This window comes from Lissotriton vulgaris, chromosome 8 (assembly GCF_964263255.1).
Source record: "Lissotriton vulgaris chromosome 8, aLisVul1.2, whole genome shotgun sequence".
In the NCBI taxonomy this organism is placed as follows: domain Eukaryota; kingdom Metazoa; phylum Chordata; class Amphibia; order Caudata; family Salamandridae; genus Lissotriton; species Lissotriton vulgaris.
In genome coordinates this window covers 826,742,008-826,769,599 of record NC_141696.1, presented here as the reverse complement: position 1 = coordinate 826,769,599, position 27,592 = coordinate 826,742,008, and the positions used below count along the sequence as shown (strand labels likewise).

Genomic DNA, 27,592 nt, shown 5'->3' with positions numbered 1-27,592 from the left:
AAAAAACTTTTCTAAAATAAATTGCTATTGAGTAGCATTCAGATGTATTGAACTGTGGTCTTTACATTTTTGCAATTTGTTTTGTTGGAATCAAGTATCAGTACTGGCATTTCTTTTGTTATATTGTGGTTTATATATGAGCACATCCTCATATATTATACCCATCTATATAATACATGATGAGGATGGTACCGATGTTTTGACTAGAAAATAGAACCATTCCCTTTAAAATGAAGGTTATAATAGGGTTTGATAGTTCCTGTGGCATCATTGCACATATCCTGTGCCAGTTTGCTCAGATTTATTTAGGATCTCATATATGTTTTCTAGGTTTAGGGTAGGGCAGCTTGGAATGACTCCCAGACTCAGGAAAAAAGGCATTTGCCGCAGAATGAGGTGTGACCTCCTTTCCCAGGAAGGCTGCAAGAGGTGTTAGCCCAAAAGACAAGCTTCAAACGGGAAGCCTCGTTTGAAGGGCCACCTGTGACAACACACCCGAGCAGGCTGACTTTTGTTCCTGCAGACAAGTTGGAGGAAAGGCCAGAGAGGAAAAACCCATCCCCAAACCTATTTCCCAGTGGGTGAGTAGCCCTTAGGTAGCCACACCTGTGGAGTGGGCTAACAAGCTCTTCACAGTCAAGAAAGGGTTTAGATTTCTTGAGAGTGGCAAGAATATTGCACTCAGGGATTACGAAATACCACACATTGCGGGAACTTTGTCATCAAAGAGGAGGTACCTAGTAGCCTATTGGCTAGTGACCATATTGTCCCCTCTGGGCACTTTCCAGGGATATAATGGGCACCCCTGATACCCTGAACTTTAGTACACCATGGATTTGGAGAGAGGACCAGGCGAGGAGTGTCCTGCTGCTTTTGAAGCTGCACGAAGAGAGGCTGCACCGTCAGAAGGAATGCACCTGCAGCACTTTGGGCTAGTGTGATTGGACAGGGCCTGTGTCTCCTGGCTCGGGGAAAGTTGATTCCCAGCCCCAGATCAGAGCAGTGACTCCAAGGGTGAGTCGGCTGGCCTCCTGGAACAGCACCAGGGACATCAAGTCTGTGGAAGCCCAAACTGACAAAGCAGTAGCTGCTCCTGAGGGATTGCGCTGGTCACACCCTGCACGCCAAGAGGAAAACCCGAGATAGCAAAAAGTTGCACCTGTGTCTGCAGGACCCAAGAGTGCTATCAGAGACTGGATTCATCACCAAGAGGGACACTAGCCACCAACAAGGATATTCGCAGTGTCTGCTGTGCTGTGAGATTGGAAGACCCATTGCAGCTGGACTTCTACTGTAACAGAGAGGACGTCATGGGATGTCAAGTGCTGTGGTCAAAGTCACCTCAACCCACCAGTGGACCGAGGGACCAACCACATGTCAACCCTGTCGACCGCCCAGCTCGGGAAGGATCATTGAGCATCTTTTCTGCCTGCATCAGGACCACTTCATTGTCGTTTAGTGTGGTCATTTCCTAAAGACTGAAACTTAGCTGGTAACGGCTCTGGTTGCCAGGTAATTGTCCAATGTGATCCTACTGGACTCCTACACCTCTGTCCTGTCAGATTTGGTCACCCAACTCAGGTTCAAAATCGCCAAACTAGCTGTTTCAAACTATTCAAAAGTGTGCAAAGTTTTTGCTTACCAGTGCTTGTTTGCAGTTGCATTTAAAAGTATTCATATCTTCACAAATCTGTATACCTGGAACCCTCTGGTGGATTTTATTAATCAAGCTCTCTAAAAATTCATAAAAATAAGCTCTATTTTGTATAAATTGTTGTTGTGTTTCTTTCGTGTTGTGTGACTTCCTTATTTTGTTAATTGGTGCTGTGAAATGCTTTACACTAAGGGGTCATTACGATGGCGGACGGACTTCAGTCTGTCCGCCATCGTCCCGGGGATTGGGACCAACCGCCTATAAGGCGGCGGTCTCACAAGCGGAATTACAATGCGACCGCCACCACGGCGACTGCATATGGCACGTTTAACATTGCGGCGGGTGCTGCTGGCTGGAGCACTCACCGCAATGTTAGAAATGCACTGTTTGCATTTCCCTGCACTGCGTGGCAGGCATCATGCTGTGCCTGCCACATGGCGCAGGGAAATGTAGGGAATCAGCACCTGCACAAGCAGGGCTTGCAACAGGCTCCCAAAGTCAATCCCTGTCAACCTTTCCATGGCAGGGGAACCGTCATGGAAAGGCTGGCGAGATGCAGAATCCTGATGTGGTGGAGGGTGCCTGCTAGGTACTGCCCCAATTCTAGGGCTGCAGGGTGAGTCTGACAGGCGATTGCCTCTGTTGGACCCATGGCAGATGGGCTTTCTGCCCACCAGCTCACTGCCCATCATCCTTATCTGCCGGGTGGGGAATGGCCTCACGATAGTGGTGAACCTGCCACCGGCAGCCTGCCAGTGGCAGGTTCACCTCTATCGTAATCAGGCCCTACGTTACTTTGTCAAGCATTACTGTTCGAAGCCACAGCTAACCAGAGTGGAGCTTAAGGTTTACAAACAAGCCTGACTGGACCCAAGACAAGTTTTGCGAGTGTATTGCAAGATAAGGAGCTAAACAGCTATATCATAGAATACACCTAAATCCTCACAGGGAACGATGGGTGTCAATGGATTTTGATTGACTACCAGATACCAACATTTACTGATCGATTTAGTAACTGTATGAGCTCACATTTCTATTTAAATTACAAGTAGGGCAAAACACTAACTTTAGCAGGTAACTTGTTTGTTCGTTATGTCATTAGAATTTCCAACTCATTTAAATCCCCTTTCTAAGATGGCCTTTAATGGGCATGGAGTTGCCATTTCTGCCTAGTATCTCTAACCCCTGTTATTGGCCATCACAGGTTGTTGGGCCCAAAATGGAGAATAACAGAATACCGAATGTGGTTACATATTCTGTGCCCATTTGCATACCTTTTTTCGCACACATATTTGATTTTAAAGGGTGTAGGAATATGTCATGTATAAAAACATAGAATCGGGGAGGCAGTGTCGCCCACAGAGATAGCGCACCACTGTACTCAAAATTGGCTGGGAAGTACAGCATTTAAATCATGATGCCAACTGTCTAGGTGAAAAACAGATGTTATTGGATCAATTGGAAAGTTATTTTCATGGCACAAAGATGATAAAATGGTGTGATCCTGCAATTTGTAGTGTGGTCAAGGACGCCACTCAATGGTGTAGGCTTTTGTACAGCTCAATCTGTTCTCAGGCTATTATTTGGCAAGAAAAAATGTGTTATTACCCTCAGAGTAATGCATTCTTGGTGAGGCACTGATTAACGAACACTTCTAATCCTTCAGTACTTAATTTGAGCCGGTGGTTTTCAGTGCTCAGCACCGGCACTTAATTGGTTTCCGGTGCTCTGCAGCGGCACTTAATTGTCAACACAGCACTTAAGATATTCTGCTACATGGTGGCGCTGCTCATCTAATGTAGAGATGAGCAGAACAAAGGTTGTTTATTGATTCAATATACATTAAAAATTACTAATACCTGCCTCCCCAGCCATTCCTTTTGTTGTGGGGACCTGAAATAATCTGAACTGTCGCACTAGCAGGCGAGAGAGAGGGTTAGTAGTTGTTTTGGCAGCAATGACAGGGCGATGGGTGGTGCATGCTGTAGTGGACTCTTGGCCAGGGCCCTGGCACATATAATTTTACAAATTAAGCACTGCATCAAATATGTCACATAAACGATTAAAAATGCAAAGAAAGAGGTGTTCTTACTTTCACTGACTTTCACAGTAGATCCATTCTGCGCATCCTGTAAGAAAAAAGAAAGAAGTGCATAAGGTTTTCTGCCTTTAAACAAAGCATGGCCTCTATTAACTCGTAGATCTTTAATCCAGGCAAATTAAGACTGACTATATAACATCAAATAAGTGGTGGGAAAATGCTTATTAATACTTCCTCAGCTTCAATTATTTTGTTACTTGATTGTTGTATTCAATTATTCTTTACACATTTTATTTTGCTTCTGGGTATATACTTTACAAGAAAATCTCATGATGTGCTTCCCTCTCAAACAATTGACCAACTTAAGGTAAAATTAAGCAGAATGTTTACATCAGATATGTTCCCATAACATCTGAATACTTTTAGGACTTGGTAGAAAATACTTCGAGAAAGTCATTTTGGAGTTAATTTAAGAGAACAAAGAACACTTTTTGGAGGTTTTAACGTTAAAATAAACTACTATGATCGGTATGGTAGGAAACAAACAAATATCATGATAGCTTGGACATTACCTTTAGTTTTGTTTATAAAAACATATTTGATTGTTACTTAAAATACAAAAATTGGTGACCCATTTTTGTGTACTTGGCTCCTACTTAAGTTCCTACAAAGGCCACTTGCAATGAAAAATAATGAAATTGCTTTTTCTCCCATTCAAATACATTGGAGTTAAATTCATGCTAATAGCGAGAACACTGAAACATGTCAAGGTTTATGAGTAAAATGGAAGACAGTCCCTTTTAGAAATAAAGAGGGTTAGTGACCCCATCTTTTGGTGCTTCCAGTGCACCATTTACCACAATACCACAACAAGAAACTGACTGAAATTTGACAACCTTCTTCTTGCTTTGAACACACCATTTCCTCAGTCTCTTTATGTGCAGTATAAAACATTTGCTGCGAAACAAGTCCAGTGCTTAATTTGAGTTGGTGGTTTATGGTGCTCGGCATCACCAGCACTTATCACAGTCTGCCATGTGGTGGCATTATTTGTCTAATCATCGAGATGAACACAAAAACAGGTGATGAATTATCCCATATGCATTAACATGACTAATACCTGCTGCCTAAGCCCTTCTTTTACCTTTGGGTGACCTAGAAAAGGCTGAATTGTCAAACTTGCAGGAGTTTGTTGGTTAATAGTTATGTTGGTATTGTCATTGTCAGTGCTGGCATGAAAATGGGTGGTGTTAGGTGCAGTAGATTCCTAAAGCCGGCCCTGGCACTTATTTTTGTTTCACAAATTAAGCACTGCAAGCAACCAATTCAAATCCATTCATGCAATTTTTCTGCCTGTGACTTTTTCTTTGTTTTCTTTGTTCTGGAGATAAGACCATTGTTGTGTTTACCCAAGCAAGGAGCCCAGAGGTAAGTTTACAAGACAGCATCCTTCTCTAGCATATTGTTGTTCAGTTTAAGAAAACTAAATCGGATTGCCTCACCTGTTTCTCTTTTAAAGCATTTGGGGGAGATTTATTAATTTGTAGCACAACACAACTAACGTTGCTGTGCTGTGTTATGCTAGGAGGAGAGACCAGGGCAGCACCATATCTGTTAGTCTATTTTACTGCTGTCCTCTTCCCCAGTGCTTAAGTCATTTAAGAGAAGCAGTTCAATGCTCCTCCGTCCGCACAATTGCTTGATGCCGCTTGGCAATCAGATTATTCACCATACTGCTATACTCCCATATTTTCCATTTTTAAACTGTTCATCATATTTTTTGTCTGAAATCTTCACTCTTTTCCATCAGTCCACAGACGGGTAATTGTGCTATTTTCTAGTTTCTAATGTAAATGCTGTGCCCATCCAGACCTCTTGCATAAACATGACAGATGCAGGGGGTTCATCCAAAACAGCGTTTATTAAAACCAATGCATTTCGAGCATCAAGTGCTCTTCGTCAGGGTACGCTGAAATCAATGCAGAAATACATTTTCATTAGCATCATGTACAGTTGTTATTATATTTAATCATTATTCTATAATAATATCAAATGCTTGCTAATTCATTTGTAGCGTAACTCTCTTTCAACTAAACTATTTGTGTAACACCCTCTGGGGCCATCTCACGTTGCTCACTAGTCCTCCATTGTTTGCACGAGCTAAGAGATAACCTCTAGTTTCTAAAAAATCTATACATATACATTCGTCACTGTTCTCCTGCGCCTCTAGAAACTACTATCATTTGCGTTCCAATATCCCCTTCCATGATAACATCCCACCTCTTCCCTGTCGTGATTATAATGATATGCCATCACCGCATCTTGCACTGGCTATTTAATCACAAGGTTACTGGCCCTTTCACTCATTCTACATATTTTCCTTATTCACATGCAACTGTTATCCCTTAATTTTAGAATCGGGTTTCCCCATTGTCCTACTCACATACATTCCTCTCTACGAAAAATGGACAAAACGTTTGAGAATGTTGAGACTAGGAGTGCTCCCCACACCCCCCAATTTTTGCTCTTCCCCAGTACTGGCATTTTTTCAGGCTGTTTAGTGCCAAGCACACAACATTGCACTATATTGAATTATTTGTGTATGTTGGCTGCCATAGGTTTTAGACTGGAAGGGTATCCTTTTATTGTAAAATACTATCCTCAGACAAATTTTAAAACATTCCCCACATTGTTCACATGCTACCACCCTTGGGTTTTGATGCAAAGGTTTACCTACTTACAATGTAGACAGTGCGTTGTGACAAGGAATAACGCCACCTTGAGGCAGGTGCTAACAAGGTGAAAAGTTTTTTGTTTCTCCTTACTTTTCCCACATTGTATGTGGGCTGTACAGTGAAAGCACTAGATGCTCTACACCTGACATCTTCATTGATTTGTACACTGTTAACAAATTGCTTCTTTTTCATGAAAAATACACCCCACTCAATACTTCCCAACACTTTCCTAAGCACACAGCTTTGATGCACTACAATTTTAAGGCTGTGTAATAAAGTAACTCTCGGTTTCCACAGTTTTTTGTACAGCCTTCAAGACATCATTCCACACTCTATCAGTATTATACTTTCACCCGTATTCTGCACTTGCCTGCTCACTTCCTCAACCTACACCCACTCCTACTTTTCTACGTATCACGTATCTACGTAGATTTTTGTTTCCTGCCCTTATATTATATTAGTATTGCACCTACACTTACACCTTGTACTTTGCACCTTGGTAATTTATAACTTATTACTGTGTTACCTACTATACGCATTTGTTTTATGCACATTTGTACCACTATAGTGCATTAGTGCACTCTCCCATTGTACCCTACCCCTATATACTATCAGTTTTATGCCTATTCTTACACCTTGTACCTTACAATTTACCGTATGTATTTGCCCTACTGCTCACTCTTATATCCTGGTTACGCTGGTTGATTACGAGTGCCACTTGGGTAATTTATAACTTATCACTGTGTAACCTACTGTATGCACCTGTTTTTCTGCACACTTGTTTTTCTGCACATTGGTACCACTATAGTACACTACTGCATCCTCCCATACCCACCTAATCCTTCAACGCAACATGGACCCCATCGGCAAACACACATACAAAATCAACTACCCACCATCACTCACCAAAAAAGCCGCCAAACGCTTCAAACACAACTTCCTTAGGTCACACTTTGCTGACACCTACTTCTCACCGGTCAATGGATCCCTGAACACCGATATCATCTTCCACACCACACGCAGAGCTCAATGGAGAAAAGCGTTCTTCACCCTACTCACCGTCTCCTCCACCAGAAAATCCGCTCACAGCCTAACTCTCTCCATCACACCATCCCAAGTCTTTCCAGGCAGTGCCACCATCACTATTTATAATAACGGGATTGTCCTATCACAATCCACAGACAGGAACCTGGAACTGCTAGACAACATGTTCCCCCTCTCTTAATTTAACTCCACCTCCCCTCAACAGGACCATCTCCAATCCCACTTCCCCTCCTACTCTCAGCCCCCATTACCCTCCCTACACCCCCACCACGGCTACCAGTCTCCCAGCCTACACCTGTCCTTGACCCACCCGCCTACCACCAATGCCATCAACCATAACGCCAACTTCCTCCCTACCTCATCCACACCCCTCCCGCCCAAAACCTCTCGCCTCCCTAACCCCATCCCGCACACCAACACAACGCAGACCTGCTCGAACACCAGCCCTCCCTCCCACCTGCACACGAATTCCCTGGTCAACCATTCACCCCTGACTGCCACTCCCACCCCCACCACCTACTCTACGATGGAATACATCACGGCCACCCTCACTCAGATCAAAGAAGACATTCACGCCATCAAAGAACTACTCTCCACACACCCCATACACCCCCCTCCCACCTCCACCCCCCCCAACTTGTCCCCTACTCCGCCGGCCGAATCCCACCCTCATCACGCCGCACACCTGGCGTCAATCCCTGCTCATAGGCGCAACTGCCCTCGTCCCCCGCATCGCCCCTGAAAACCCTCACACACCTACACCCCCGCCAAACTTGTCCCCCACCCCTCCGACTAACTCTCGCACTCAGTTATCCCCCAATCTGACCTCAATCCCAGCTCCTAATCGCAACAACCGCCCTCGCCGCACCCACAACTCTTCTTCTGACCTCGACACACTCATCCTTCTCCGCTCCTATGACCCAGCCCCCCAAATTCACACAAGCACCCCACACCGCAACATTCCCACGATACACCCAAATCCCCTTAGACCACCCACACTAAACAGCAGATTCTCCATCCCCAATAACCTTAGGAAGCTCCCTCTCTCGCTAGAACCAGCTAACACCCTCTACACACCCCGTCTCAAATGCATTCTTCTCAACTGCAGATCGGCCACGAAACATTCCGCAGCCATTGCTGACCTCCTCCTATCGCGGGACCTTGACCTAATCATCCTGACTGAAACGTGGCTAACTGAATCTTCGACACCCATAATGGACATTCTGGTTCCTCCCAACTACCACATTATCAGGCTCGACAGAACAGGCCAAATAGGTGGTGGAATCGCATGCATCTACAGGGACAACCTCTCTGTTCAGAAAGTCAATTCCACATCCCTACCATCCCCAACATCCTGGGAATACATCTGCCTTGACATTATTAGTGAGGGCAAACCAATATGCTCTCTTCACAGCATCTATCACCCACCCAGGGACAACCTCATCTTTTCCCAACAAATCATGGATATGATCTCAACCAATTCCGGACGGCAGCTCACCCAAATATACCTTGGTGACTTCAACCTCCACTGGAATGACCGCAACAACGCGGTGGTAAATAGTCTTAAAAATTTCCTCGATGCCCTTAACCTCACCCAAATTTGCAACAGCCCGACACACGAGAAAGGTTCTACCCTCGACCTGATCATCTCCAAAGAGGACTCTATCCAACTCGAATCCATCCAACCCTGTGACTGGTCAGATCATCATATTATCACATTCTTTATCAATGAAAAAGTCAAAGTCAACCCGGCTCAACTCTCCAAGCCCAAAGTCTGGAAAAGAGACTCGAAAAAGCTCAACCCAGGCTCTTTGCCCCCTAACAGTTGCAATCTCCTACTCCCACCTACAGGCGCCACGGACGTCCAAACTCTGACTGACCACTATCTCAACGCTATGACCTCTATAATTAATGAGGCTGCACCTATGCAGCTAAAAAGAGTCTCTACTAAAATCTCCAAACCATGGTACGACGGGAGTCTCAACGAGGATAGAAGAGACATGCGAATGGCAGAACGGACCTGGAGATCAGCTCCCTCCGCAATGCACCTAAAAGATCTGAAGAAAAAGAGAAACGCCTACTTCAGGAAAATAAAACGCTCAAAATCGGACTTCTTCAGCCTCCAACTCGACCAAGCAAAAAAACGCCCGAGAAAACTGTTTGAGCTAATCAAGTCACAATCCAAGGAGCAACCACAACCACTCAACACTGGGCGTGAGGCACCCTCCTGTGAAGACTTCGCTGCTTTCTTTACCCAAAAAACTGACAAAATAAAATGCGATCTCCTCACTGACGCAAGCCTCTACTCCAAACCCCAATGCCTAGCACCCACTGAACCAAAAAACAATGCTTCATGGTCAACCTTTGGCACATACTCGGAAGAAGAAATTGGCAAATTACTCAGCACCCTGAAACCATCCAATCACCTCACGGACCCCCTCCCTGCCTTCGCAGTAAAAGACTTTACCCCTTTGCTTCTCCCTCTCTGGACTAAAATCATCAACAGCTCTCTCCAACAAGGAAGCATACCTGACTCCATCAAAGTTGGTCAGGTCACACCTCTACTAAAGAAACCAACAGCCGACCCCTCTGATCTCAACAATTACGTCCCATCACCAATATCCCCACTCTCGCCAAACTGCTGGAAAAATGCGCACAACTACAATTGACTAAACACATTGAGCAATTCGATCTCCTCAAACCTCACCAGTCAGGCTTCCGAGCAGGACACAGCACAGAAACTGCTATGACTCACATAATTGATGACGCACTTCAAATGCTAGACCAAAACGACACCTGCCTCCTCATCCTTCTCGATCTCTCCTCAGCATTCGACACCGTTAAACATGAGAATCTACTAGAACTACTAAACACAAGAATGGGCCTATCTGGAACTGTCCTCAAGTGGTTCACTTCCTTTCTTCACAACAGGTCGCAGAAATTCAAGAGCAACAACCGGATGTCCTCGCCAATACCTGTAACGCTAGGCGTCCCCCAAGGATCCTCTCTATACCCAACTTTGTTCAACCTAGTCATGGAACCTCTCACCACCTTGCTACAAGCATCCAATGTACACTTCCACATGTACGCCGATGACACGCAACTTTACCTCAAATTACAATCACCCAATGACATCCTGCTCCTGAACTCAACAATCAGATGCACCCAATCCTGGCTTGCCGACAATCACCTCAAACTCAATGCCCTGAAAACAGAGTTCCTTCTGATCTCACCCCCAGCGAAGATATCCACCACTCAACATTGGCTTAAACTCCTAACCGCACTCAATGCCCAACCCACCATCGTGGACTCAGCAAAATCTTTAGGCATAACACTCGACACCAATCTCAGCATGCAGCAACATATCAGCAAGGCAACAAAGGGAGCGAACTTCCAGATCAATACTCTGAGGAAACTTAAACCCTACCTCCCAGCCAAAGACTTCCAAACAGCAGTACAAGCACTAGTCATCCCACGAATTGAATACGGCAGCACCGCCCTCTGCGGACTCCCCCTAACTACAACCGCACCACTAAAAGCTTCTCTAAATGCTGCAGCGAGACTCATCACTGGGTCAAAAAAGCACTCCCACATTACCCCTGACTTGAAATCCCTGAATTGGCTGCCTTTTGAAGCCAGAATACATCTGAAAATCGCCTGCATGACACACAAGGCGGTACACCTAAACTCACCCGGCTACCTTGCTCAGAAACTGACAATCTCTGGGGGAATTAGAAACACGAGAGGCACAAACAATCTTCTGCTGAAACCTCGAAGATTCCGGAAGGAAAAAACATACAAGCGCTCCTTCTCGGGAATGGCGCCTAGAATTTGGAACTCACCCCCTCCCGAAACCAGGCTTATCTCCTCCACTACACTCTTTAAAAAAGAAGTAAAAGCTATCCTCATGGCTGAATACACTTGAACTACTTTCTCGAACCCTATTAACACCCTGCACCGATCTGAACTACATGTTTGACCCCTTTACTTATTTGTTTGAGTTGTCCTATTATTCACATGATTGGCTTTGTATTCATTTATTTGTACTATTTGTACTGTGTGATCTATTGATTTACTTGTCTGACGATGTTCCCTCATGTACCCTTCTATGTAAAGCGCTCTGATATCTGCGAAGATCTTGTTCGCGCTATATAAAACTTTTAAAATAAATAAAATAAATAAATCTCTGAGTGTACTCTACAGCCAGGTATTCCCTCTTCAAATGCATGAGTTTTCCAATGTGGTGCATACATTATTAGTTACCCCTGCCCTGAATTCTGGTGAAGTTTTCTAGCATCCTGTCTCATGTATTCCCCTTCGTTTGTTCTTTACTCGATTGACTCCCTGTGGTGGTCCTCTTTCTCATTAATCCCAGAGTCATTTCCAAAGGAGCTTAACTTCACTTCCATGCCACCATTTCTGCTCCTCCTAAAGACACAAAACGTGATGGGTCCTTTCACTCATCCTTGGTATTACAATGGCCACCTCTTTCCCAGATGGCTGTCCATTCAGCAAATCGTATTGCTTTCATTACTTTTGCCCTAAAACACTTCAATCCACGCTAAGCAATCTCAGGCTTCCTAGTTTGCTCATTTGATGCCTCTGTGAGCCTTCAATTTTGAAACAAGGTAAAGCCTTTTCTTAAATGTACACAGAGTATATTATCCGATCTTCAACTAAATAACTCCTTCCCTTATCAACAGTGGATTTAAAGCTTAAAGCTTGCACTAAGCATGTTAACAGAGACCCAGTAGTAATTGTAGACCTTTATAATGCTTACTTCGTATAGAGGATACAATGTGGATCATTTAGTATCCTAGGAAACAAAAAGAATCACTAAGTCCTAACCATCACCCTGGTTTTACAATGCAGGTTCTTAAACATGACAGTCAAAATTGCGAAAACTGGCCAGTACTGAACAGAGGATAGTGTGGTGATAAAGTGCTCTCACATTAAAAAAGACACAAAGTGCTCTAAAATTCCAATTCCAATGAGAGGTGGTGCAAAATCTCTAAATTGGAGTAAATGAACTCAAAACTCAATGCATATTCTGAAAGAAACCAGAAAAATGTTATACTTTTAAGAAGGCTATTGGCTTTCTTTGCCACGATTGGACACAATAACCTATTCAATGATTTTTTAAAAACAGTATTATGTGTTAAACGACTTTTCACCTTATGATTTCTTTGGATACATTTCATTCATTGGACAAGTGAATGAACTCATTTAGAGGCTGGCCAAGGCAGTGGAGGCTGCGGCTGCCCGCCCTATTTAGAGATTCCTGCTGGAAGGGATCTCTAGAGCGTTCACCACAACTTCCACTTCAAAAGCTTTGTGGACTGTAGTGGGTGGGCACTGGGTTTATTTTGCTCATTCACCAAAGTTTTTTGTTTTTCAGTAACAAACCCAAAGAGGGCATTTGAAAACCAAAATGCCAATGGCTCTGACGAGAAGGGAGTTTTCTCCCTGAATATGATGCCATTGAGCGATTTCCCCTTCGCAGATCCCAAGCAGAGAATTCTAGTGACCGTCGACATGTCCTAACTAGGGCTGTGGCACCCGCTCAAGGGTTTCCTGCTTGAAGTCGACTGAGGCTCTCCTGATGGAAACCTGACTGATCTCCCACCTCTACATGGGGCATGAGAACTGCATGCATGGTGAGGCTGTAGCACCACAAACCGTAAATGAACAATATGCCTTATTTATTCTAATCCACTGTTAAGAGGCACATAGCTCTTCACAAACACAAACCCCCTTTCTTTCTTTATCTGCTACACAGTATTTCATTATGTCTGTCTCTGTGCTTATTTGCTCCTAAAATATTAATTGGTGTTTTAGCCCCATCCTTTTTTCTAGGTTTGTCTTACGTAAATACCCATGCAACTGAGAGAGCGCAATTTGAATGAAACATATGTCCGTACCATATTTACAAGCCTGTAGCATATTTAGAACTTGTAACGTGAAATTAGAAGCTTGTAGCATGAAGTTAGCACATGTAACTTAAGTAATAAGAAATGTATTCGTATGTATTTGCTCTAGAATGTGCATTAGAATTAGAAAGGCCCGTATACATAGGTTGGGCTAATATAGAAATGTGTAAATGCTTAAAGAACAGTAGTGGTTCACAGAAAGTGAGAAACCCAGTTACACCCTTGAGGGCTTGGGTAGTTAAGTGAAAGGGTAGAGAGGCCTTCAAGGGATTTGATTCAAAGAAGAGATCAGTTGTTCAATTTACTTTTAGGATAAAGTTAAATAACCTAATGTATAAATCATGTAGTTAAATACACACAATCAATTTATAAAACACATAAAAACATATAAACATATAAACAACAAAACACAAAGGTGTATCAAAAAAGAGCTTTATCAAAAAGTTCATTGAGTCAGCAATAAATCAAAGAAGCAGGTAAGGAAATGCTGATATGAATAGCCTAGTAGCAAATAATCAATAATACAGCAAAACCTAGAAAAAGCATCTATCTCAGAAAACAAAGTGAATCAAACACTGTAGAGATAAGATGAAGGTCGACGTTTCGGTCTCTCTACAACACAATTATCGAGACCATCTTCAGGACTGTTGTCATTAAAACACTGCTGTAAGCTGTGCTGTAATCCAAATTGAATGAGATACCACAATGTTGGTCTCAAGGCAAAGTTTGGCGTTGGAAACCTGGACGAGATTCCTATGTAGAGAACACAATCGTCCCGTAGGTGAAAGCGCCACGGATACACTGGTAGATAGGTATTGGATGGTGAATGGCTCAAACAATGAAGGATGCTTAAACAATCTCTATGGTATGGAACTTGGGGACCAAGGAGCCTTTTTAGCATAGAATATTTGTGTCCACAGATATGGGATCTTGTGAGCTGGTGCAGTTATCCAAATGGTGGTTACTGGGCGCTTGACAGCTTCGGTTCTATATTTACTGGGAAATAGAAGTCGGGTCAAAATCAATTTGACTGGAAACACGGGAAAAAACGAGTTTTTCCCGTGTTTCCAGTCAAATTGATTTTGACCCGACTTCTATTTCCCAGTAAATATAGAACCGAAGCTGTCAAGCGCCCAGTAACCACCATTTGGATAACTGCACCAGCTCACAAGATCCCATATCTGTGGACACAAATATTCTATGCTAAAAAGGCTCCTTGGTCCCCAAGTTCCATACCATAGAGATTGTTTAAGCATCCTTCATTGTTTGAGCCATTCACCATCCAATACCTATCTACCAGTGTATCCGTGGCGCTTTCACCTACGGGACGATTGTGTTCTCTACATAGGAATCTCGTCCAGGTTTCCAACGCCAAACTTTGCCTTGAGACCAACATTGTGGTATCTCATTCAATTTGGATTACAGCACAGCTTACAGCAGTGTTTTAATGACAACAGTCCTGAAGATGGTCTCGATAATTGTGTTGTAGAGAGACCGAAACGTCGACCTTCATCTTATCTCTACAGTGTTTGATTCACTTTGTTTTCTGAGATAGATGCTTTTTCTAGGTTTTGCTGTATTATTGATTATTTGCTACTAGGCTATTCATATCAGCATTTCCTTACCTGCTTCTTTGATTTATTGCTGACTCAATGAACTTTTTGATAAAGCTCTTTTTTGATACACCTTTGTGTTTTGTTGTTTATATGTTTATATGTTTTTATGTGTTTTATAAATTGATTGTGTGTATTTAACTACATGATTTATACATTAGGTTATTTAACTTTATCCTAAAAGTAAATTGAACAACTGATCTCTTCTTTGAATCAAATCCCTTGAAGGCCTCTCTACCCTTTCCCTTAAAGAACAGTAGAACGTGCTAAACAGAGTTCATGTACGTATGTAATTTTTAAACGGAGAAAGCGGTGCAATGTAAAGTGAAGAAATGTGCAGACTATATAGCACTGTGTAGGAATGAGAGTATAACATTGTATTTTATGTAACAAGGATTCGATTATAATGAATAAGTTACTAATTCGATTATATATATGTGTGTTAAAAGTCATACTGTGTAGAAGAGTTTGTAGGAATTTTAGAATAGTGTGATCATATGTGATTTTAACCTAACGGACCAAGGGTTCGCAAGAGTGTAGTCCACTGCATATAATTTAGTGGCCTCTCAGGAAGAGGGGGATAGCTTTGATCTGTACGTGCGAGCCAAGAGTCAAAGGTCTTGTTAAATTAAAGTGACAATGCTGGACGAAGTTTATGGCTTAAGTGAGATAAGGGACGCTTGGAATTTGGGGTCTTGTTTAGAAGTGACTGTTCACAGGACCAAAAGAGGTTACAATCACATCTGTAATGAATAGCGCTCTGTTGAGGTGATAGACTTTGCTCTGAAAGTGTCAACTGGAATGTCATGAGGTTACCAGCACGATGACGAAGATGGCGCCTAAGAAGCAAGGTCAACTTAACAGACGACGCGAAGAGATGAAGCTATGGAAAAACCCAGAAGCGGGATCACGTGAAATGTGTACGTGGTGGGCGTCTCAAAGGGGCGTTCCACCCATACTGTGATTTTGTATTTAGGGACAGCACCCCGGGGAGAAGGCAGAGCAGATGGCCTGAGAACGCAACAGAAGAAAGAGTCAGAGCAGAAGGAGAGCAGAAGGCCAAGGACCCTTAGAGAGCGGATGGGTAGGCAGAAAGGGTACTGCTTCTCGACATAGGTTTCCATCAGAGATTGAGAGAGTTTGAACTTCTTTGGAAGTCAAACTGCTGACACCTTTTTAGGTAAAGGACTTGCTAGTAGGGATGTCATCTAGCATAGAGTAGGGACAGATTTAACTTGTTTATTCTTTTATGTAAATGACGCATCATATTCATTTTGTGTCTATGCTATTCAATTTGTTGATTCTAGAATTGGTTTTAATCGTTTTCTTTTGTAGACTAAGGTTCTTTAGGGAATTTATGTTCCTTTTAGTTCCTGTATACTTGTTGAATCTTATCTTGAGAGGATTGTATTTACAATTGACTTTAGTTTTATATTAAACTTTTTAAACTTTACCAGTCGTAAGTGGTTTTTCAGAGTTGCGTCAGTCTATGGGGTTGATTTAACTTATGTGGGTTTGCCTTTTACTCAATGACAGTCAATAATCGATCCAAAATTGGATGAATGAGATAGGTATCTAGGTAATCAGAAAAGATATAAAAATCTCATTCCCCGCAGTTGGTAGCAGAGAAAGATGGTTGGCTTCTTGAGGAAGGCAACCTAGGTTAGGTCTAGATTACCCCAAGGTCCCTAGCCATCGACGACCAGAAGAAGAATCCCTGCCGAAGAAGGTGCTGACGGTGCGAGAGAGAAAAGCAGCAGAGTCGGTCGAGAGTGAGTATAAGGGTCATGCGTTGCCAGATTGCGCTGTTTTGTGTTGTACCTGTGTCGTAATGTCAAGCGGAGTTGAATGCCTGTAGTGTGATTGAGGGAAGGTTGTGAGCGCGCGCAACCGGATAAAATCTTAAGTCCAGAGAAGGGCTTAAGTGGTTCGGGTGTATCGAACACCCAGAGTAATTGTCTACCATTGTAAAGGGGGTCATGAGGTACCATTGATCGCCCGCAGGACCGTGATAGGGGGAATGTCTGAGTGAGTGTATGAGTAACGGACGCTGGTCGGACGTTTACTGTGTGTAAGTAACCTATCAGATAAGGCGAGCGTCTGAACGTGAGAGGAAAGACGTCTCGTCAGTTGAGGTGACAATTACAGTTAGACTGTGGATGTACAGTCAAGAAAAGTGATCGCTTGGTCGGAAGTAGTCATTTTTCGGCGTATGAATGAAAACGCATGCAAGACCGTGAGACGAGCTGAGAAAGGAGGGGAACTGCTGCAGAAGGGACGAGTGACGTCAGCGTAGAGCCGCGCTGGGATTGGCTGGTCAGCGTAGAGCCGCTCTGGGATAGGCTGGTCAGCGAGAGCCGCGCAGGGATTGGTGGTTTGTCATCGGGAAATAAATAAGGAAGAGAAATAAGGAAAATCGTAGATTTTTGAAAATGAAGTGTTTTAAGCGTTTAAGGGCGATCTTTAAGAGAGATAGAGGAAACTCGTATGCAGGGGAAGAAGCCCCACCAGAAGGCACACCAGCTTATTATATGGCTGTGAATGTAGGGTTACAGTCAATACTGTGGATCTCCGAGTGGGGTAAGCTAACAGAAGGAAATGAGGAACTGACGTTCCCGAGATACGGGACGTTTAGGTTAGAAGTATTGAATCAACTGAAAGCGGTAATGCTAGCAACGAGACCTCTACCAAGGCCAACACAGTTCGAAGCCCTTAGTGCATGGTTCAGGGAGGCACACGACAAGAGCTTGAATAGACGCCAAGAAAGAGTGAGACGATCGGTAAAAGCAGTGCAGGATGCTAAATGGGATGATGAAGCTAAAAAGTGGAGGGTGCAAAAAATAGAAGCAGACAAATTGTACCCAATGCTAGAGGCCACGGGAGGAAAAAAGCCTCTAGAAGAATTTGGGGACAGCGAGTCGGATGATGGTCTGATAGAGAGGCTGTTAATGGACAGACCACCTCCGTACAATAGAGAAGCCGAAAGTCCCGAACTACAGCAAGGGGACGGGGCTAAGTGGGGGGAATATAAACCGCTCCCAGTAACAGAGTGGGATCCCAAGAAAGGTGAGGAAGTATCTCAATCTAGTCCCGTACAGAGAGTAGTAGGAAGATTCGTGGTCCAGAAGGTGCCAGAAACGGAGTGCGCAAGGTCGTATCAACTGCCAGATGCTCTACAAGTACCTGTTACCATAGGTCCTATAGTGTCAATCTACAACCCGGAGGGAGCCCAGCAGGAGGAACAGGCACGGTGGGACAGGGAAAGGGCAGAGATGGAAAGTAGGAATAATACGATCAATTCCCAAAGGCAGTTGCTAGGACCAAGGAATCGGAGTACCCCATTGGGTCCAGTAACGGATCCCTGGATAGAACAGGGGGGTCAGAGAGGACAGATGGATCTGAGGGGACCGAAACCAAAATCCTTTAAGGAGTTAAGAGAGTACTTGAAAGAATGGGATGCTGCCGTAGAAACTCAGAATAAAAGAATAGAAACAGAAACAGAATGGAGAGATCAAGATAACAGGATCCTCTCTCACTGCGGAGCTGACGAAAGCAGCCCGGAGTGGGAGGGAGGGAGTCAAGGAAGCAAAGGAGATACTTGCCATACCATCGGTGGCAATAGACTCTTGTGTGAAGACAAGAGTACAGGATGTGGGGGGATGCCTCGCCCCATCCTTAGTGAGGGAGAACGAAAGACACAGGAGTACCGAAATAGTTTCAGGTGCACTCACCATGCCCCGGACGAAAATGTGCGACATTGGAGTCACGAGGGTATGGGGAGTCGCGAAGGGTCTCGCCATGCATCCGGTGATCACGGACGGGATCGCGGGAACATGGAGGGCCGTGAAGGACCTTTCCGTTTATTGAGTGACACCAGACAGCAAGGGAATAGCAGTGATTTAGAACAGAACGGAGGATCCTATCTCGCATCTAGAGAGGCCGAGCTAAAAAGACAGAATGAAATAATGGGGAATAGAACATTGTTCCACCATACCCCTAGGGAAGATGGAAAAGCTTGGGACCTAGAGAGGTGGGAACAAAGAGAAGCAAGGAGGACTCCTCATAACTCACCTGTGCCCAGACGTAGGACTCGTAGTGGGGGTGAGAGGGATGTAAACGAACCACCTAGGAGTGAGGTACTGAGAGCTGAGATAAAAGCAAAACGGCTCGATGTAACCAGTTTGAAGTCAGATTTGGATGAAATAATAGACGGCACATTGCCAATGGAAAGGATCGACCTGTATGAACAGGATGAAATACTGTTTATATCTAAGGATGTTACTCGGAAAGCGAGGTCAGTTCATGAAAAATTATCTGAGTTGGCAGACAGGTATATGATAGACTTATCACGAACTAAAGCTTTACAGGGTAACCATAGGTTAAACTGCACGGATCAGGATCTAGATGAGCGTAGGACGATTGGGATGAAAGTACACATAAAGGAACTGATCTTGAGTATCAGATTGTGGAGGAATTTGGATAAATGGGAGGAAAGATGGTCCAAGAGGGGATCCGTCAGAAGGAGTACACTTGCGGGGTCCCCGGAGGGAGGGCTAATGCGAATGGAAGCTTTCCCTTTGCGAGAAATCGCGAACGGAAACTACGTGCATGTGCCCTGGAGTAGGGGGGATCTAGCGGCATTTACCAATTCTTTCCCAAAGTTAAGGGAAAACCCCGTCGAGTGGTACAAACAGGTAGAGAGGTTTGTGAAGATCTCTAAGGTGCTGTGGGTCGACTTGAACACCCTGTTTGACATTGTAGTACCTGGAGATTTGTGGACGGCATGTAAGCTTAGTGTCGAATGGCCCATTTGTGAACCCGAGAGGGATGCCCGGACGAATGGTCCATCAGAGAGAGTCATGGAAAAGTATGAGAGGGTAATTGCATGGTTAAAAGAGAAGGTGCCGTTGCAGGACATAGACTGGGTTAAGATAGATCGAACAACTCAGGAACCTAAAGAGACCGTTCACGAGTTCTATGAGAGGTTGCTGAAAGCATTCAAACAGTACAGTGGATTGGACGTGATGGATCCTAAAGACATAGGACAGTTTGTGTCGAAGTTCGTCCTGGGATTGAGATCAGACATAAGCTTAATGATTCAACAGCATTTGATTTGTTGGCAAAACAAACCTTTAGATGAGATTCTGAGGTATGCGAGGTACTGTAGCGACGAAATAGATTCGAAAGCAAAGAAACTTAAGGAGAAGCTGATGTTGGTGCAGATGCAGTCAGCTGGAAAGGGTGGACAGCGGCAACAGGGAACAGGAACCCTAGGGAAGAAACAGAATAATCAAAGCAGAGATGAGGAAGAAAAACCGAGACCTAGGGTAGATATTGCGACGCTGAAAAAGACAACGAGGTGCCATCAGTGTAACGAGGTGGGACATTGGAGACGCGAGTGTCCCTATAATGTCGAGACGGGGGAAATAGAACAGGAAGAGGATGAGGTTCAGAACAACCTGGTAAAGGGAACAGCGGTCCCGAAGGGAAAGTTTATCAAAGGGGGGACTCAGACTCCTCGAGCTCAGTTCCCTCAACCGCCTCGGATTGCAAATGGAGGAAAAGCCTATAGACAACTGCCACTGTTCGTAGGAGGAGAAGAATGTTACTACGTTGATCCCCTTACGGGACAACGAGTGAATAGGGAAGAAGACGGTACTCTAGGAGCAGCCCTGGAGGTAGACCAGAGAGGACCATACGTAGAGGCTGAGGTGGCTGGATGCCCTACGACCTTTTTGGTGGATACGGGGGCCACTCGATCCACTTTGAGATCGGCGGTAGTCCCAGGTCTGCCAATGTCGGGAGAGACGATTCAGGTGGTAGGAGTCGCAAATAGGAGAATGACGAATCCTCTGACAGAACCAGTGTCAGTGAAGATAGGAAATTACAATGATGAACATCAGTTTGTGATTTGTGATTCTAGCCCTGTGTGTCTGCTAGGAAGAGATTTGTTGTATAAATTAAATTGCACAATATATTGCACACCTGAAGGAGTAGAAGTGCAGACTAACGATGATGATGCCGATTTTAAGGTTGTAAACTCGCAGGAATGCGTGGAACTATATCCTACCCTAACGGTGGAGGAGCTTCCACAGGACTTGAAGGAGACAGTGTCAGCTGAGGTGTGGGATTTTACTGGAGAAGAAATAGGACTGATTAAAGGGGTAGAGCCGGTAAAGATCATGGTAAAACCCAATGCCGAGTATCCAAGAACACCACAATATAAGTTGACACCGGAGACAATTGCAGGAATAAAGCCTGTGATCGAATTCATGATTAAACAGGGAATACTGAAGGAGATCGTGGGAAGTCCATGTAACTCCCCGATTATGGGTTTGCAGAAGCCTAGTGGGAAATACAGAATAGTGCAGGACCTTCGAAAGATTAATAATATCGTTGTTTCATGTTGTCCAGTGGTACCGAATCCATCAGTGATATTGTTTCAGATACCGTTCCAAGCTGAATGGTTCACAGTGATAGACTTGTGCCAGGCTTTCTTTTCGATCCCTTTAGATGAGGAAAGCCAGTATCTGTTCGCTTTTAAGCTGGAAAATCGCGTTTTAACATGGTGTCGTATTCCCCAGGGGTATACAGAAAGCCCATCGATTTTTAACCAGCTGCTGAAGAAAAATCTTGAAAGTCTAGTACTGCCCATGAACTCGGTTCTGGTCCAGTACATAGACGACCTACTTGTGGCGTCAGAAACTGAGGAGGCTTGCAAAGTAGACACCATCACCCTACTAAATCACTTGGCCGAGAACGGACACAAGGTGTCTCCAAGTAAATTGCAGTATTGTCTGACCGAAGTGCAATACTTGGGCCATAGGATTGAAAAGTGAAAACGGAAGGTGTCTCCAGACAGAATAGAGGCGATCCTGAAAATGAACGCGCCTAAAACACAAAGAGAAGTCAGGATGTTTCTAGGCATGGTTGGTTATTGTCGGCAGTGGATAGCCAACTTTTCACTGAAGGCAAAACCTTTACAAAAACTGACGCACAAGGGGGTGAGTGATCCGGTACCATGGGACAAAGATTGTTTGATGACATTTTTGCAGCTGAGGGAGGACTTGTGTCGTGCCCCGGCTTTGGGAATGCCTGATTACGAAAAACCATTCTTGCTTTACTGCTGTGAAAGGGAAGGTTGTGCTTTAGCAGTTCTGGCCCAGATACACGGAAATGCCCGTAGACCAGTCGCATATTTTTCGGCTACCTTAGATCCAGTAGCCGCAGCGTTGCCCGGATGTCTCAAATCCGTTGCTGCAACGGGTGTCAGCATTGATAGGTGTGAAAATGTGGTGATGGGACATCAGTTAGTGGTGTACGTACCACATTCTGTGGAATTGTTAATGACCAGGACCAAGACTCAGCATTTGACGAATAGCAGGCTCACACGCTATGAGCAAGTCATATTGGCTGCTGAGAATGTGACCCTAAAGAGATGCTCTGTCTTGAATCCTGCTACTTTGATGCCACTTCCTAATGATATTGATGATGAAATCTGTACAGATCATGACTGCCTTGATGTGACTGAACTATGCACCAAACCAAGACCAGATATCGTAGATGAGCCATTGACTGACCCTGATGAAATATTCTTTGTTGATGGTTCATGCGTAAGAGACGACATCGGTCAGCTGAGAGCAGCATATGCAGTTTGTACTATCACCGGAGTAGTGGAAGCCGCCTGTCTGGAAGGAGTACATTCCGCTCAGGTAGCTGAAATCATTGCTTTGACCCGTGCCTGTTTGGCAGGCAACAAAATTCGAGTCACCATATACACCGATAGCCAGTATGGTTTCGGGGTAGTTCACGACTATGGGCAGTTGTGGTCTCAAAGAGGTTACATGACCTCCTCGGGTTCTCCTATTAGGAATGGAGAATTCGTGAGATTATTGTTAGAAGCATTACAAGGTCCAGAAGCTATAGCGGTTGTCAAATGTGCCGCGCACACAAAGAATACAGATTTTGTGTCGCAAGGTAATCGATACGCAGATGAGGTCGCACGTTACTGTGCGGAACAGGGGTATTCTCACACCAAGGTAGAAGTGGGGGGAATACAAGAAAGAACTGATTTGACTATGCTGTTAGACACTGTAGATACGTGGGATGAATTGAAGTGTGTCCAGGAAAATGCACCAGATTTTGAGAAAAAGGCATGGGAAACAGCTGGTTGTACCAAAAGTGAGATGAATTTTTGGATTTCTGCAGATGGGAGAGCAGTTTTGCCAAACGAACTTGTTAGTCCAATGGCAAGGAGATTGCATGGACCAGCACACATAGGTAGAGATGCCATGGTGAGAGTATTCAGACAAACGTGGTACAATCCGAAGTTTAGAGTAGTGGCAGAAGCAGTATGTCAGCGTTGTGCGATCTGTCAGCAACTAAACGTAGGAAAAAGAACACCAGTCACATTGAGTCACATAGGGAGGTCTGGGGGGCCTTTCAATAGAATGCAGCTGGATTTCATTGAAATGCCCAAGTGCAATCGACTCAGATACGTCTTAGTGATTGTCTGTATATTTTCCAGATGGGTTGAAGCTTACCCTACACGTAGGTGCGATACACTTACAGTAGCAAAATTGTTGCTTAGAGAGTTGATACCGAGGCTTGGGGTGCCAGCCTCTTTGGAATCAGACAGAGGAACTCATTTCAACAGCGAAATAGTGAAGATGCTATGTTCAGCCTTAAGTATCGACCAGAAGCTCCACTGTAGTTATCGACCAGAAGCTTCGGGGATTGTAGAACAAATCAACAGCACAATAAAATCCAGACTCGCCAAAGTTTGTTCATCGACATCCCTGAGTTGGCCTGATGCACTTCCATTGGTCCTTATGAGCATACGTAGCACACCAGATAGAAGGACAGGTCTCTCTCCACACGAGGTGCTAATGGGGAGAGCTATGAGACTGCCATCGGTTCCGACTGCAGCATTGTTGAACATCACAGACGATTTGATCTTGGACTACTGCAAGGGACTATCTGATGCCATTCATTCTGTGTCCCTCCAGGTCCAGGCTGCAGAGGTTCCATCAGCACAAGACTTGTGCCATGACCTGTGTCCGGGGGACTGGGTCCTGGTGAAGAAGCATGTCAGGAAGAACTGTCTAGATGTGCGTTGGCGTGGACCATTCGAAGTCATACTAGTTACGAACACTGCAGTAAAGTGTGGAGGCTTGCCCAAGTGGATACACGCCTCACACACCCGAAGAGTTCCAGCACCTCTGGAAGAAACAGCTCCTCTCTCGGATGAAAATCCAGCAGAAAGCGGAGAAGCCACAGAGAGGGAAAGTCAAGCTGTAGAGGTGGTCGAAGAGGCTGAGCCTGTGTCGGAACAGGCTGATGACGGTCAGGACACCAGTGAGACCGAAGTTGCCTCAGAAGAAGAAAACAGCTGGGAGTTCGAGTCAGACACCGAACAAGCTGTAAGTGATCAAGAGACGAGTCCAAGAACAAGGAGCAGGAGGACAAGGAATGGAGAAGCTAGTTGGCCGGAAAGAAGGAGAAGGTCAACCTTGAGAGCAAATCCAGAGAGAACCCTTGTCCCGATCTCTGAAGATTCAGATCTAGACGAAGGAGCTACGGACTCAGGCTCTGAGAGTCCGAGAAGATCAAGAAGGGTACGTGTGCCCTGCAGAAGATACGCCACCCCAGAATGGACTTATCTAGCAGATGTCCTGGAGACAGAAATCTGGGAGAGTGAGAGAAGTACAGGTGACCAATCTCGATCAAATTGTGACAGTGGAAATATGGAGGTTGACTCCTGGATTCGAGTCTGAGGAGTTACAGATCTTTACGAGAATTGTTGTAGATGCATAAAGACTTTTATAATTAAGAGATAAAGAAGAAGATAACCTAGCCCCGAGTGGAAAGAAGAATCAAATTAGGGATTACATTTAGAGGACGGAGAAGGGTTAGGGTTGTCTGTTGCTAAAGATAAAGGACATTGTTGTGAAAAAGAGATTTTTGTTGGTTAAGAGTGTTTTACAGACTGAGAAATCAAATAAAGCAAGTAAAGATCTGAAAAAGAAAACTTTTCCTCGAAAAGGAAAGAGCTACATTGTTTGATAACATGGAGAATGGCAACCCAAACCGAAAAGCCAGATGCATAATAGGTACACTAATAACAGTAGTAATTTTTCTCATTATTACAGTAGTTACCATATCATACATAGTAGGACATACAAGCGTAAAGGAGACAACAGATGTAAAGCCTGTAACGACTTTGAAACCTGCTCTGGTTGGGAAGAAGGAGGAGAGCAAGGTAATTCGTGAAAAGGCGTTACTGGCAGATGAAGCTCGTAGGTTACACGTAGACGAGTCGCAGGGAAATTTTAGATCAAATGCATATGCCAAGTTATTATACAAGTATATTGATGCCATGGAGGCCAAAGATTGTTATGTTTGCATGCAATTGCCGGCTTCTGTAGATGAAGGCATCAGATATCATCATCTCCCACTGACATATGGGATAACATGTAGTTTATTGCTTAGTATATTTTATGGTAGAGAAGGGTTTGAGTACTACTTTTCAAATTATGATTCGGTACTGCCTGAAGTCCCGAATTATAAGCAAATGAATAAGTGGGACTATCACAAAAAGGAAGATAGATTAGCAAAATTCTTTCTTCCTTGGGATACATTAGATACTTCATATGCACGCCGAAACAATCTGACTTGCAAAGTGTCAGAAATTGAGAAGAAGTTTATTGGACAGGTAGATGACCGGTACAGAAGGCAGAAGATTCTAAAAATGTCAGGACAGTGGAAAACTGATTGGACCGAAGAGGAAAAAGCACATAAAAGGAAGGGTAGCAATGGTCCAATAGCTTTGGATAGAACGCAGAAAGGAAAGTTATGTTTAACTCGAAGCAAGACATATTATGAGAGTGTATTTGTAGGTGAAGTTAATTGCGAACATGCTTTTCGGTTAGAGTATTATACGAAAGATTTCATGAAAGGGATGCAAGCGATTCCTAATGTATATTTTGTATGTGGAAGAAATGCCTATGTAAAATTGCCTGACAATTGGTATGGTTCATGTTATTTGGCAATTGTCTTCCCCAAAATATATCATGCAAAGGATTTAGAGATCATAGAAGGAAAGGCTTCGACAAGAGCGAAAAGGGAAGTAGGAGATGCTGAAGTAGTTGGAGACATATTTGGAGCAATGTTTCCTCTTTTAGGTTTAATACTTAATGATGTTAAGATCAGGAGACTAGCTACAGTTGTGGATAGATTGTCTACTAGTACTGCAAGGTCATTGATGCTAGTAGAAGGAGAGATGCAGTCGATTAGGGCAATGGTTCTTCAAAACCGTCTTGCTTTAGATGTTCTGCTAGCAAAAGAGGGCGGAGTCTGCAAGGCTTTGAAGGTCCAGGAATGTTGTACTTATATTCCAGACAATTCAAAACCACTTGAGAAGGTTATACGGAACATTACAGAGATACATCAAGAAATCGAAGATTTAACAAAAGTAAATGTTTGGGAGAAAGTAGGTCATGGAATGGGAAAGGTTGGAAGTTGGTTTGCCAACCTTGGTAAAGGTATTGTTTGGTATATTTTGAAACCTGTCTTAATAATATTGATTTGCATAATCACATTGTTGGGTTTAGTGAGACTGTACAAATGGTATAGGTCAAACCGGTTACAAAGGTCCATGAGAGAGCAAGAAAGAAGATTAGCTGCTTTGCAAGATCAGCAGTATAAAAGTTTGAGAGCTCTCGAGACGATAAAAAGAGGGAACCTTGTAACTAGTTCTGTGTAAAATGACATTCAAATTGAAGTATTTGTGATGACCCCTAGAGGTCATCAAAGGGGGGAACTGAGAGAGCGCAATTTGAATGAAACATATGTCCGTACCATATTTACAAGCCTGTAGCATATTTAGAACTTGTAACGTGAAATTAGAAGCTTGTAGCATGAAGTTAGCACATGTAACTTAAGTAATAAGAAATGTATTCGTATGTATTTGCTCTAGAATGTGCATTAGAATTAGAAAGGCCCGTATACATAGGTTGGGCTAATATAGAAATGTGTAAATGTTTAAAGAACAGTAGAACGTGCTAAACAGAGTTCATGTACGTATGTAATTTTTAAACGGAGAAAGCGGTGCAATGTAAAGTGAAGAAATGTGCAGACTATATAGCACTGTGTAGGAATGAGAGTATAACATTGTATTTTATGTAACAAGGATTCGATTATAATGAATAAGTTACTAATTCGATTATATATATGTGTGTTAAAAGTCATACTGTGTAGAAGAGTTTGTAGGAATTTTAGAATAGTGTGATCATATGTGATTTTAACCTAACGGACCAAAGGTTCGCAAGAGTGTAGTCCACTGCATATAATTTAGTGGCCTCTCAGGAAGAGGGGGATAGCTTTGATCTGTACGTGCGAGCCAAGAGTCAAAGGTCTTGTTAAATTAAAGTGACAATGCTGGACGAAGTTTATGGCTTAAGTGAGATAAGGGACGCTTGGAATTTGGGGTCTTGTTTAGAAGTGACTGTTCACAGGACCAAAAGAGGTTACAATCACATCTGTAATGAATAGCGCTCTGTTGAGGTGATAGACTT

The 27,592-nt window shown here is 43.8% G+C and overlaps 1 protein-coding gene across 1 annotated transcript in view; it reads right to left on the bottom strand.

The window, feature by feature from the left end:
- The window catches only part of AFF3 (ALF transcription elongation factor 3), a 2,122,574-nt gene that overhangs the window by 798,495 nt on the left and 1,296,487 nt on the right, over positions 1 to 27,592 (bottom strand). The window contains exon 6 of the mRNA XM_086936175.1: positions 3,747 to 3,783. Within this exon, the coding sequence (XP_086792301.1) occupies positions 3,747 to 3,783 (37 nt within the window). The remainder of the gene's footprint in view (positions 1 to 3,746; positions 3,784 to 27,592) is intronic.